A 13,528-nucleotide genomic window follows, 5' to 3' on the forward strand; every position below is an offset into this window, starting at 1 on the left:
GTCGCCGATTCAGCAACAGCTCTACTCTAGGGTACCTGGCTCGGTCATCGGCCCGTTGGAGAAAGAAGGTGGTTGTTGTTGGAGAAGAAAAGTCTGGAAATAATTAAATTTGGGGTTCTACAGCATACTAACTCGTACGACTACTGGATTTAATCGAGCCACATAAAAGGCTAGTTAGTCCTCCGTATATTGATTAAGATCTTGCTTTTTCTACGGCACTGATCTCATCGTAATGAATTGGTAATCGATTAATACAACTTATATACCAGGAGAAAAATGTGGTATACTCTACATAACAATAATACTACCTCAGAAAATCATTAAATAGGTATTCAACTTTACCAAACAGTATCCTGGCGTAGGTACCTCGTAGCTACTATAGATCTGCTTTCTTACCTAACCTTGATGGATGACTGCCCCACATCACGTGGGGCAGCGCACTATGACGAAAGCGATGGCTTCGGTGCTGCAGAGCAATCAGAGCAGAGAATCTCAACACCGCCGAAGCTGTGATCTTTTATCAAGAGTACATGTTATGAACTAGGGGGTCAGCCTGTGCAATTGCGGCTTCAAATATTCTTGCAGAAGATCCCGGAGCGTTGAAATCAATTGATCTCGTTTTCTCGTTCTTGACGTACCGTTGAGATCAACGCGCAGACCCCAAACCTGAGCTTACCCCAACTTCGCGGGATCAGTTCCCGAACAGACGGGACGATCGGATTGAGAGGAACCGTGTACAGCTCAACCCCTCATTGCTGTTGACCCGACATTTTATCGTCGTCCTTATTATTAATTGAAGAAACTGCCCCTCTTTTCATCATGGAGAGAGTCATTCGTCCCCTTGCTCGACAGCTGTTGAGACCTCGACCGCGATATCCATACTCCGTCCCTCCAGCACCTGTCTTTTATTCGAAACGTCTGTACGCAATGGGTCACACGGTACCTCCGGTAAGCTTCTAACAATCAACCGGGATTACTTCTCGTCTGACAGTCTTGAATCTTCCAGTTGAAAGACAAATCGCTTTTCATCGAAAAGTGTTTCGTCAATGGCGAATGGGTGACGGCCCAGTCGGGCGAGACGTTCGAAGTTCGAGGTGAGCAGCGATACTATGGATCGCCCAGTAAAGCTTGAGATGGACAGGATTAACGGTATTTTCTTCTGCAGATCCCGCTGATGACAAGATCATTGGCACATGTCCCGAGTTCAATGCCGCCGACACCGAGAAGGCAATCTCGGCAGCAGCGGCGGCCTTCCCCTCGTTTCGTAACACTCTCGCCCGCGAACGCGCCCGGATGTTGCGACGATGGTATCAACTCATGGTGGATAACGCCGACGATCTGGCGACATTGATCACCTGGGAAAACGGCAAGCCACTGGCAGATGCCAAAGGCGAGGTGACCTACGCAGCCAATTTCTTCGAGTGGTTCAGTGAGGAGGCGCCGCGGGTTTACGGAGACACCATCCCTGCCTCGGTCGCAGGCAACCGGGTGATAACGCTGAAGGAACCCGTCGGTGTCTGTGGGTTGATCACGCCATGGAACTTCCCGGCCGCCATGATTACGCGAAAGATCGGACCTGCCCTGGCGGCAGGATGCACTGTCGTCGCCAAGTCTCCTGGTGAGACTCCTTTCACGGCCAATGCCATCGCAGAGCTGGCGCGCCGAGCGGGCATCCCCCCGGGCGTCGTCAATATCGTCACCGCATTGAAGAATACGGCCGAAGTGGGCGAGGTTCTGACCACCCACCCTACCATTCGGAAAGTGTCCTTCACCGGCTCCACAAACGTCGGCAAGCTCCTTATGAAGCAGGCATCTTCGACGATCAAGAAAGTCTCATGGGAACTGGGCGGTAATGCGCCATTCATTGTCTTCGACGACGTCGATGATCTGGATGCCGCCGTCGCGGGTGCGATTGCCTCCAAATTCCGCAGCTCCGGGCAGACGTGTGTGTGCGCGAACCGAATATATGTGCAAAAGGGTATCTACGACGAGTTTGCGAAGAGGTTTGCAGAGAAGGTCAAGAATTTCAAACTTGGCGCCGGATTTGGCGAGGGCGTCACCCACGGCCCTGTCATTCATCAGCGTGCGGTCGAGAAGGTGGACGAGCATGTCCGGGACGCCGTGTCCAAGGGTGCGAAGGTCGTTGTTGGTGGAAAGAAAGCCTCGGAGATTGGCGCCAACTTCTACCATCTCACCGTCCTGACGAACATGACCAAGGATATGAAGCTGGCATCGGAAGAGACGTTTGGCCCCGTTGCAGGGCTGTTCCCCTTCGAGACCGAGAAGGAGGTCATCGAGCTGGCCAACCAGGCCGAGGTCGGACTGGCGGCGTATTTCTACTCGAGCGATGTGAAGCGCGTCTTCCGGGTGGCAGAAGCACTGGAAGTCGGTATGGTTGGTGTGAACACGGGTCTTATCAGCGACCCAGCCTCGCCGTAAGTCCTCTTCGATACCATCAACATCTAGACAGCATTACTAACGACTTACAGATTTGGTGGTGTCAAGCAGAGCGGGTTCGGTCGCGAAGGCAGCAAGTACGGCATTGACGAGTTCCTCGTGACGAAGTCGGTGACATTTGGAGGGATTGCAAGGCTGTAATTGGGAAACGGGGCTTGAGAAATTTTTTTTATCATATCATGAACAGGGTATTGGATTTATTACCAGCTAGGAGGGAAAATGGTTTTGCATGCAAACTGTGGTAAGCGTCCAGGCTGAGAAGGATGGCCGATTTTCATGACCTGTTGTGTATGTATATAGTGCATTACCTACGTGATGTAGTATTTATGCTTGTTGACATACTTTTGAACTTTTCTGAATTTGCGGCGTTGTGACATTCTTAAGTCCCCCAACATCGTTCTTTTTGCATGACTAAGACAGCAGAACTACATGCATATGACTCCTACCTGAAACAACAAACTGTGAATGCTTGCTTAGGGCTAGACACCTTGCCCATTTCATCACTTCACCACAGTTGTCAGGTCAGGTTTTCTCGATAATTCATCATCCTCAACTCACCTCATCCTCTGAGACTTTACACTCAGCGTTCACAGATGTCGCCTCGGAAAAGATTGCCAATTGTATCCGGCTCTTATGACTTGAAGAGGTCTTTTGAGGAACTACAAAGAGAAAGCTTGACATGGTCACTCACCTAAGTGGGGAAGATTTCCGCTTTCCACTTGAAGGGCGTTGGTGACTATCTGAAAATGGGACATCAACCATCTCAAGACGTTCACATCCATTGGCTTTTATTCCATTCAGAATTTCGTGCAGGGAGATAAGAACGAAGAACAAAAAAAGCACAGCCTACAGCTTAAGTTAGGAGAAATCCAAGCAAAGCCATCGCCCATTTCCGCTGATTAATGAAACACTATTAGTAGCCCTATCCCAGGTTCTCGGTAGGACACAAAATCATATTTAGGATAGTACCCACTCATAACGCTTGCTTGCATGGAGGCTCTGTCAATCTTGGTAAGATTCTAGGCCATTTAGCAATCTTATTATGATACAGACAAAGAACCGGAGCAAACAACGGAACGGGAAGACCACTCTTTCTGAGGTCCCCGGTATATGAACACATTTCTTCCCCTTCTAAATTATGATTCTCTCCCTCCTGCTCTTGCTTTCTCTCTTGACTTTGAGAGAATATAATGATAAAGACAGAAGGACCAAAATCTGTCAGTTTTCCCTTCAACATATTTGAATAAGATCCCCTGCAGCTTTCAGCGAGGTTACATGACTAACAAAAGACATAGCATCAGTTCGTCTCTTAAACCGATCACGGAGAAAATCCCGTCGGCAGTCTCCTCGATAAACTCCAGCACAGGCATGGCCTGCATATTTCACTATAGGATTTCTCCTTCGAAATGGACGACAGAGACTTGGATATCTCCGGATTCTGTCTCGGAGAGACGCAGTGAATAATCGCCCCGATCTCTCGCTCCTTCTCAGTGCCAGGCTCGATCCGATGAACGGTGAATGCATAGCCATAACCCTGTGGCCAACAACGGCTGAAGGAGGGAAATCATTCACTACACAGGACGATACATGTATTCACCTGGTAAGCGACAACCCATGGCTCGAGTGAATACCAGGTCATTCACTCATGGCCTAAGCGAGTCCTGGGAAAGGCATAAATACCCCGTACTTTCCCCTCGTCCCTGGGGCATTTCTCTGCTTTCTCTACTTTCTTCCCTGCTCTTCTGCCCTGCTCTCTCCTTACCACACTCAAGCTTCGAGAATCATCTTTCTTATATACCCGTTGTTAGGGCATATATACATACATACAGTCTTTCGACAATCGTTATCAGATATAATATTCAACATTCCACGTCACACATATGCTTCTTTCAGGTTTTCTACCTTGAATGAGCACAAGCAGCCACGGCTTTCCCACGTCCATGTCATGCATTGATACTACACAAGATCTTGTTGTAGGATCTGTCCCAGGAGTTGGTCGACTTTGCCTAGGTCAGCCACTTCTTCTCATCGTATCATCCATCGTCTTGTCTCTTCGTCTCTCTCCTTCGTTAATGCTTGTGTGGCTTCCAATACCTTTTGCTGAGCTGATCTGATCTCTCCCTCAGTCACAGTCGAGATGAAGAGATATGTGCCCGAAAAGCATTTGTTCCGACAAGACGCCCATAATAGAGCTGTCATGCTGCATAATCTACGAATCTTCGTTTGCGAGCATGAAAAGACCCACATGCAACGTTCGATCGACTTATCCATGTTGTGACACTGGGCATTTCACAGAGGAGCAATCAATCTGACTTGCCACTGGACTGATCGAGAGTCAAATGCGATTTGATATTGCTCAGAGATTGTCAAAACATGAATATCATCATTCCTTCGTCAGGCGTCAGTCTGGTGAGTTGTTTATCCCCCTCTTATCCATAGGATTATTACTGAGATGCTCGATGTAGTAATCCCCCCATCATGTTTGTGATGACGACCTCCTTCTCCAACAGTTACCACAGGTAGTCAAGCGGAATGACCGAGTGCAGGCGTCTACGCCATGCTTCAGACTGACCACTGCCTGCTGAGGAGAACCCGCAGCTCAACCTCCGCGTCCGGCATACAACAACCGACAGGGAATGACTGGAATTAAAACTCACTTCCATGTCCTTGCTAGGTTATCACGGTACCTGCTGTACATACATCCTCAAAACTGTCCTGATGTTCATCATGGACATGGTCGATACTCGATACTCGACACAACTCTTCCTCCTTACTCGAGGATCCCAACTGTATCATGCTGGTCAGAAAATAACGGAGTAACGAAGTCATGCTTTATCGTTCCTCGGGCCTTGCCACCTTTATGTGGACAGAGCGATAGCAACTGTCGACATGGGTTCGTCAGCACCTACGATGAAACGGCACTTACGTGCATGTCGAAGTCTTCTTGTTGCCGATGTCGAAACAAGCAGTGTCAAAGAGCACCGCCATGAAAGATTCCAAGACCAGCTTTTTTTGCCTTCTTTGACCAGGACTACGTGAAGTATCTAAGGAATCAGAATGTCACGCAGTCGTTCCTTCGGATGCAACGATCCGGTCCGTACGAAATCACAAACGCCGCTGGCCTGGAGCATCCGTCGCAAATATTGTTGCCTTCATCATGAGAGCGAAATATCGATAATAAACGCCAATGGCAGCCGACGACATGGTCATCCGCTTTACTGTGCTTCGACGAAGGCTGGCAGCTTTACTCAGTGATCCTTTATGCTCATTACGTGGATGGCGAGGAATTTCTGCCACGAGACTGGAACCACTCGGAGACTGGCATTAACATTCGTGTGAAGCTTCTTGGAGCGAATGTGTGCCAAAAAGACAAGTACATGAACTGGATCACAGACACCAATCCAGCTCATTGTACCGAATTGCTGAGTTATGCTGATATGGAGAGGTTCGTTGAAGTCTGCCTTTGGCGAGCTGGTCATATCCTTAGCAAGGCTGCAAGATCATCACGAGTGGAGATATATCCCGTCTCGGATCCCAATGCTGCCTCGTTTGGTAGCTGAAGCAAAAGACTCAAATTTCAAATCAGCTGCTCTACTATGTGTCAATTCGTCCATTCCTTCATCACGATCGCCCTGTGACAACCGTGGCGCCATTGCTGGTCAAACTACTTGGACGCCGCCGCACTGACCAGAAAGAAGCACTTCAGCTTGTCAAAATCATGACATTGCGCTCAATAAGTCATTTTTCTTATTGTGCCTTAGGACCCCGGAAACGGGACAATTTTCTGATCTTCGTCATCAACGCGAAAAGTCCCATCCATCGTTGGACAGCAACGAGTTGTAGCTTCCGAGGTCAAGGACCCTCTTGACTCTGCGTCTGACGAGCAGAACGACTGCGCTCTTGCTGGAGCCGAGTTCAGGCATCAGACGCTGGTTTGCATTGGCATGGAGAAACCCTCATCTGCTCTTCCGACCCATGGCTCGTTGATCAGGGTGTATTTCACGAGTGTGTCCGGGCTTGGAAATCTTCGCATCACGAATATCCTGATGTCGACTGTCACGATACACCGTGTCAATTGATCAAAGCTTGAGGGGTTCCTTTTCTTGAGTTCTGGCTTCTTGACTTTCTGAAAAGTCCTTTGATGCCATGGAGCAATTATCGGAGCACATTGGGGGCTCCCCAAACTCAGTGGAGTACCTGGATCAGTTGCAAGATCATCAATAAGGGAAATAGTGGTCTAATCCGTATCCATCTCTCATCTTTTTTTTTGCTTCACCTGAAGAAGCAGTAATCATCTTTGGATACAGTGCTTTTCTTGAATACAAGAAGGGATTCCTTTTCTTAAGTTCCAGCTTCTTGTTCTGGAAAATCCTTCAATGCCGTGGAGCAATTATCGGAGCACATCAGGAGCTTCCAAAACTCAGTTGAATGCCTGGGTAAGTGTACGAAACTTGACAAATTGGCCCTTTCACTCGATGTGACCTACGGACTCCGCGGCGTATTGTGTCGAGAGCCTCAGCGACACCTAGGATGAATCAACAGGTAATACGATCCACAAATAGACCCTTTGATTTTCTTCTGAGACTAATATCCACCTGCAGCAGAGACACTTTGAGGAACAGAGACGGCACCTGCGCAAATGGCCGGCGAAGAGAGCCAGTTGCTGGCTTACAGGCTGCCCACATCTTTCCCATCGCGGGATTGTTGTCATGTCGAATTAACGTCTACGGTGGTACTTCATGGTGGTGACAAAGAAGAAACCATCCCCCTTACGGCAACTAACCACCAGCAGCAGTCCCATCTGCCACGACTGACCAAACGAAAGAAGCCAGATCTCGACAACGAAATAGTCAATTTCAGCATGATAGTCTCGCAGAGGATTTTATGTCTGGATACCAAGGTGTATCGGACATCAATACTTCCGTCACTGGAGCCTTCAGAGCTGATCTGGCAAAACCATCGGAAAGAGAGACGACGGCACACCGTGAAAAAAAGCCGACAACCTTCCGGATTGCATACGACATATGATGTGAAGTGTCTTCTCAAGGCTCTACCAAAGCGACCAGAACTCCACAGCAGTTACATTCTTGTCCGGACCTTCCTTATTCCAGACAGCCATCTCATCGGCACCTAAGAATTGTGTACAGACAAGTCTGGGAAGACATGGGTCTGCGGCTTCTACCCCTACGCGGTGGCGAGCCAGACGTGCGCCACTGTTCAGATGCTCAACTTGTTCGGGATACTCTGCATTACCACATTATCTGGAAAGGCAATGGCCATCGATCAGCCAACTTTATCCGACTTTGGACCATCCTTGCCTGATCTCTGGGGCATGAATGAAGAGATACAGATGCTTTTGAAGAACATCCTTGAAAGGATGGCTCCAGCTATCCTCAAGGTGAGATCTCTTTGGAGATACAGACACATCAAGACAATTGTCCTGTACAGTTGATGTTTCCTTCCGAAAGGGCCAGTTCAGAGGGTTTACAGGATTGTCGCATTTCACACACTTTCCGCGGACGATACGGAGACATTCTTTGGACCATTGGATCCTGACTCAGCAAACTTGGCAAAGTCTCTTGCTGGAGCAAGGGCAAGATGATCGCACAATTGAAGGAGAGGAGTATTTGAAGAGGTCTTGGAGTGCACCAGGCCTGCCCAGGCAAGTGGAAGTTTAAGACGTGAGTTCCAGTTCTGAAGCCTCGGTGAGTATGAGCCTTGCAGGAGAGCAGCTCCCAATCCCTCCCAGTCAGCCGCTGCCGTTGAGCAAGGGTCAAAGTCATTTGATCATGGGGAATGCCAGCCATGCCATGCTCTAGGAGTACGTATTACCGTGCCGTTAGGCTGTTGAAACCTGGAGCATTAGCTAATTAATCCCAGGAAGATGCAAGAAACGATAACATCAAGACTGGCCAATTCTTGTGAAGTCCGAAAATCAGAGTCGTTGACGAAGTTGCATGAGCATGCACATTTATGGTTGATCCAGTGTCCGACACACGGGGTCAAGGCGTTAAATTTAATCGCAGCAGGACTCCCAGGATGTTGCTCGACCATCCAGAAACCCTATCCTCGCAACTAGCCTTGGCATCAAACATACGGTTTTATATCATCAGAATCATACCTCGGAGGCATCGATATCCTCAGGAACGATGCCTCCACATACGATTTTTAATGGAATACCTCCCACTGCGAAAGACTAGAGGAACAAACTCAATGGGTCGCCAGACAATCCACGGCTTCACAGGCATGAAGTCCGGGTCCAAAATGACCAAGAGACAGCTCACGCCTGGCTTAGGATGCACCATTATTATGGTGGCGTCCACTGCTACTCACTAATGGCGATTCTGTTGCTTTTCATGATCACCCTTCAAAAGTGTGGCTCTGGCAGGTGTTATTTGAATCAGTTGCCAGCATACAAACAGCTGCGGAATTTGGGACAGATGCGAACTTCACTCAACCACTACTACTCTTCTGAACAGTATATATATGTGGGAACGAAGTAGGTATAGCCGCCAGAATCATTCAGAATGAGATGAGCTCACTCGGCGAGCCTTGGAGGGATTTCCTTCGCGGAAATCAGATTGCTACAGAAGAGGAGATCCTGGTCGTGGCTACGAACCGGACCCTCGTCAGGTAAGTTGTCTTCTAAAGATCATCATCGAGATGCAAACCGCTAATGAGCTACTTTATGAAGCCCGCCCTGCTGCCGAACCCCCACGCTGCTACCATTGTGCAGGTGTTCTCGCCCCAGATGTCGTCGCCAACCTCCTAGGCGCCCGCGACGCTCCCCCAACCCCTGAGGATGTCCCTGAATCCCCGAGAAAGGCCTGAGCGAAAATTTGGCCCCAAACAAAATGCCTGTTATTCCTACAAACAAGAAACTGCCTCGACCATGGATATATCGTCTCCTTGCCCTGTGGGTGCACAAACAAAAGCGCACAATTACCAAAACGGAAGAATTCGTTCTCGAAAATGCCAAGCAAGAGCTTGAAGATCTTGAAATCCCTGATGAGGATATCAAATCTATTCTCACGGAATTCGGTAAAAACGAGTCCTTGAATGTATTGTTTTCCGTGGAATCTCAAGACGCTTGAGCTGGAAAATCCATGGAGCCGCTCCATCATCGACCTTGACGTCTTGTCGGATATTCACTTCCAATTTAATGTATATCCATTCGATTCTCAAACTCACCCAGACTACCTCGGTGTCGGAGTTCATGGTGACCTGGGCAAAGTTCTGAGGATGATACCATTCATTATTCGGAGTCACCCGGAGCTGCTTCAAGACACCCTCTTCAATGAAATGCTCATTGATTCGACCTTCGGAGAGTTGATTTCATTCCACACAAAGCATACAGCAGGAGAGGTCATGACCAGCTTGTTGAGTCAATGCAGCGACTGGGAGCGCTCCATGGAATGCGTTCTGGCTCAAAGATGACGAAGAAGCAGTATCATCTTCGCTGTGTTTGATGACTAGCTGACAAGTCAAGTCTTCTGCTGGATTGGTCCCGAGTTCATATACTTTCCTCGCGCTGGAACTTTCTTGGTCCAGTTTGGATCTTTTCAGCGTCATCTCGGGAGAGACAGGACAGGAACAGACAATTCGCCATACCAGCCGAACGACCCCCCTACGCCTGGGGATTTTTGAAATCCCAAGAAATGACCAACTTCGTCGCTGGAAGGTGAAAGGAACCTCTTTCCACGACAGTTCTATGTGACACTACGGGCATGTCTGCTAGCATCAATTTACCGTGACCTAGGCGGCCTTGAGATACCCAACCATATCCATCTGCAACCGGTAGCCTTCCCAAACTTCCAGGAGAAAACACAGCGGAGAGAAATCATCCGCGACTATACATCGGAGCAGATGTCTAAGACTGGGAGCCACTTTTTTGGCTTCTCGATAGCAACGATTATCTCCCCTTTTTACGGACAGTTTGTGGCACCCTCGTGCCATCGATAGAGCCCGCATGAAGGTAAGTACAGACACTCTTACCGACGCTGCGGACTATTAGGTACAGAGATATCGAAGACCTTGATCATTTACGGCTGAGTGAGTGCGAGTCAAAACCGCATGGACGACATGTCTTTGCGAAACAAATGAGACTACGCTTGTTGAAGTGCGCTGGATCAAAATGTTAGCATCTTGAAATCATTCAGAGGCTTCAAATCCTGTCTTGAAACCGTTCAAGATCTCAAAGCTAAATAAGAGCGTTCGGAATGGAACCAATATCCTGCACAACTTGGGCTAAGAAGTTCGAAAGCTGCTCAAAAGTTTATGGAAACCCAGTGGAAAATTGCTCAATTCCATGTTCGTTACGTGCATGGTGAGGAACTTCTGCCACGTTGCTGGAACCACTCAGAGAACTGGCGTCAACGTTCTTGTCGAGATTCTCGGAGCGAACGTGTGCCGAAAAATTCGTTTCGAGATCTCTTACGCGAATGCTACCGATTCTACGCTTCACCATAGGGCTTTTTTTTTTTTGGAATTCGATGCCTTTACCCATGTGGAGTCCTAACATTGTCTTGATAAAATTGCCAGGGACTCTTCAAAAAAGAAGAGGCATACTGTACAAGGGGAAGTCAACCAGGGATTTCAGGGGATATATCAGGTGTTACAGGGGATGCAGGATAAAGTGCACCATGAATTGCAGATTGTCAAGGATGAAATGCGCAGCGCAAAAGATATGATGATACCTTTATCCATCTAGGGTCCTACCATTGTCTTGATAAAGTTGCCAGGGGACTCTTCCAAAAAGAAGAAGCAAGAAATATCGGACAATGAGAAGCGTCGAGACAGCTATCTCCTTCTGAAGTCGTCACTAAGGGCGGAGAAGGATATGGCATCGACTTCGATCCTGACATCTTTGATGCTGAGACCAAGCAAGTCTTCATATACGCACGACTTCTTGCACAAAATTTCAACAACGATTTATACGCCGTCCACGTCTTGCCTCTTGTCAGCAAAAAGAACTATTTAGAGAAACGGCCATATCAAACACACTCCGTCTAATTTCGCAGGACTAACCGTGAGAAGGCGATTGTTGTTCCTGCTCCCCCCGTGGCCTTGCGCTCGGTTCATTGATCTTCCTCCTCTGGGATTCTTCGGCAATGACATGCCTGGTAACTGTCAATGAATCAGCATGAAATAATGTATATGGATCAGAAATGTACTAATGATCGTTGGATATAGAGAACGGTTTGCCATTACTGCTGTGGCTTCGGCCATCTTCAGGCCGACTGCCCTGAGAGACAGCTAATGTGGGCCCATGGCCATCGCGTTTGGGAGGTAAGTCTCTTTATTCAATTACAATATTGATGAGTTGAACTAATATTCGACAGTCGATGTGCTGTGCATTTCTGGTAGCCATGGCCAGAAATGTAATAATTGCCTCTACCGCGCACATATTGGTTGTTCGTTCGAAGGTACGCGAAGGAGACGGTGAGGCATTGTTACAGATCTTCAGAAATGCATTGATGAACTTGCGTCTCACCAAACAAAGAATCGATAAATCGTGGTTCTAAACATGGATACCATCCACGAAGGAACAGAGACATTCTCGAACGGTTTATGACTTTCATGAAGAGCTTCCCTGGCCAGACCACTCAAGAAGAGAACCATGCTCGTCTGCACAGCAAATATATGGGAAGAATAGAGAACGGAAAGGCGACGCAAAGAAAATCTATGATAATTACAAGCGGGACCAGAGTTCGGCCGAGGCATACAGGGAGCAGTACTATGAACAGAAACAAGAAAGAGTGTCCGAGTTTGAGGGGTTTGTGCGCAATAACAGCGACAAGAGATCTCTTTCCAAAAAAAAACTGTTTGGAGAAACGGCCATCTCAAGACAACTGGATAACAGACAACAGTCCGGCATCATCGGAGACAGACCACCAGACTTTCAGCTCTTCAGAAATGCATTGATGAACTTGGATCTCAGCAAACAAAGAACCAATACATTGTGGTTCTAAAATACACGAAAGAGTGTCGAAGAAACTCATCAATTATGAAGAGACAATGCTGTTGAAACAGGAAGAGCATTGAAAAAGTTCCAGGACAGTGGGCGCTATGGTACTCGCCGATAATTCATTCAACACGCTCACAACGGTTGCCACAGGCCGGCTTTTACGATCCTGACCAGTCCAGTGACAAAGTCTCTCTCCGGGGCTGGTGCTTAGTCTCTTCGTTCTGAACTACCTCATAGCTTCTAGACCTACTAGCTAATGGGATTTGAGTTCATTACAATGTGAACAACTACGAGATTCTCTGGTTGCGATTGTCTACCTCGACAACTTAGTTTCAGGTTGGAACATTTCTGATGAACTGCGCATATCTCCGAGCGGAAGACAATCATGGCACGGCGAAGAGGACTTCAGACCTGAGAGATGCTGTGTTCTTGAGCCGAAAGATGAAGGAGGCGGGCTGACGATCTCAGACGTTGGCCAGCGAATTTCACGCATCCCGATAGAGAGATCTATTCAAGATCGTATGTGGCTGGCTGGCCCATTTGGCTATATAGTTATTTAATGAGAGGATTTGGTCGTTTGTCGGACTATGTATGTATAAGATATGGAACCCTCCCCTTTAGGGCATACATGATTATAGAGAAACTAGTAATTCATCCATTCATTTCCTTTAGATTCTGCCCTTGTCTTTTCTTATATTTAGCCCACTTATTATCTAATTGCTTACGACAGCGTATTCAATACCTACTAGTCTCCATGATTAGGTAGGTAAGTTGCAGTGTAATCTTTTTGTTTAAAATAATTATCATTATACCAACCACCCCTCACAACCCCTGTTAATTAATTAAATTAAATTAATCTGCGACAAAACCCGCCCATTATTAATATCCATCATCCATCATTACATTAGGGGCCTAACTTTATGGATGTACGAAGTATGTGATAGAGACTAAAATTGAAATTTGCATTAAAATTCATGTTTTGCAATTATTTGCAGTGCATTATATTTAGCGTGTGCAAAAATTGGTGGAATTAAATCTTGACACCCGAACTTGCAGAAAATTGTAACTTTTGTAATACGAATTCCTTGACTTTAAAGCATAAAT

The 13,528-nt window shown here is 47.4% G+C and overlaps 4 protein-coding genes across 4 annotated transcripts; all 4 read left to right on the forward strand.

Moving 5' to 3' along the window:
* Positions 1 to 927: 927 nt before the first annotated feature.
* VTN77DRAFT_5029 (uncharacterized protein) lies at positions 928 to 2,598 on the forward strand (the record flags this gene model as incomplete). The annotated part of the gene is made up of 4 exons (XM_069421154.1): positions 928 to 948; positions 1,007 to 1,094; positions 1,166 to 2,435; positions 2,490 to 2,598. The coding sequence occupies 4 exons, from the start codon at positions 928 to 930 to the stop codon at positions 2,596 to 2,598; spliced, it is 1,488 nt and encodes a 495-aa protein (XP_069277211.1).
* A 4,498-nt stretch (positions 2,599 to 7,096) lies between these two features.
* On the forward strand, positions 7,097 to 7,591 carry VTN77DRAFT_5030 (uncharacterized protein; the record flags this gene model as incomplete). Its single annotated transcript, XM_069421156.1, has 1 exon — positions 7,097 to 7,591. The coding sequence occupies one exon, from the start codon at positions 7,097 to 7,099 to the stop codon at positions 7,589 to 7,591; it is 495 nt and encodes a 164-aa protein (XP_069277212.1).
* Positions 7,592 to 8,989: 1,398 nt separating this feature from the next.
* VTN77DRAFT_5031 (uncharacterized protein) lies at positions 8,990 to 9,257 on the forward strand (the record flags this gene model as incomplete). Its single annotated transcript, XM_069421157.1, has 2 exons — positions 8,990 to 9,090; positions 9,152 to 9,257. The coding sequence occupies 2 exons, from the start codon at positions 8,990 to 8,992 to the stop codon at positions 9,255 to 9,257; spliced, it is 207 nt and encodes a 68-aa protein (XP_069277213.1).
* A 2,310-nt stretch (positions 9,258 to 11,567) lies between these two features.
* VTN77DRAFT_5032 (uncharacterized protein) lies at positions 11,568 to 11,981 on the forward strand (the record flags this gene model as incomplete). Its single annotated transcript, XM_069421158.1, has 3 exons — positions 11,568 to 11,579; positions 11,650 to 11,745; positions 11,799 to 11,981. 3 exons carry the CDS (start codon positions 11,568 to 11,570, stop codon positions 11,979 to 11,981), a joined length of 291 nt encoding a protein of 96 aa, XP_069277214.1.
* Between the last annotated feature and the right edge of the window lie 1,547 nt (positions 11,982 to 13,528).

This window comes from Rasamsonia byssochlamydoides (assembly GCF_041956645.1).
Source record: "Rasamsonia byssochlamydoides strain NRRL 3658 unplaced genomic scaffold VTN77scaffold_36, whole genome shotgun sequence".
Taxonomy (NCBI): Eukaryota; Fungi; Ascomycota; class Eurotiomycetes; order Eurotiales; family Trichocomaceae; genus Rasamsonia; species Rasamsonia byssochlamydoides.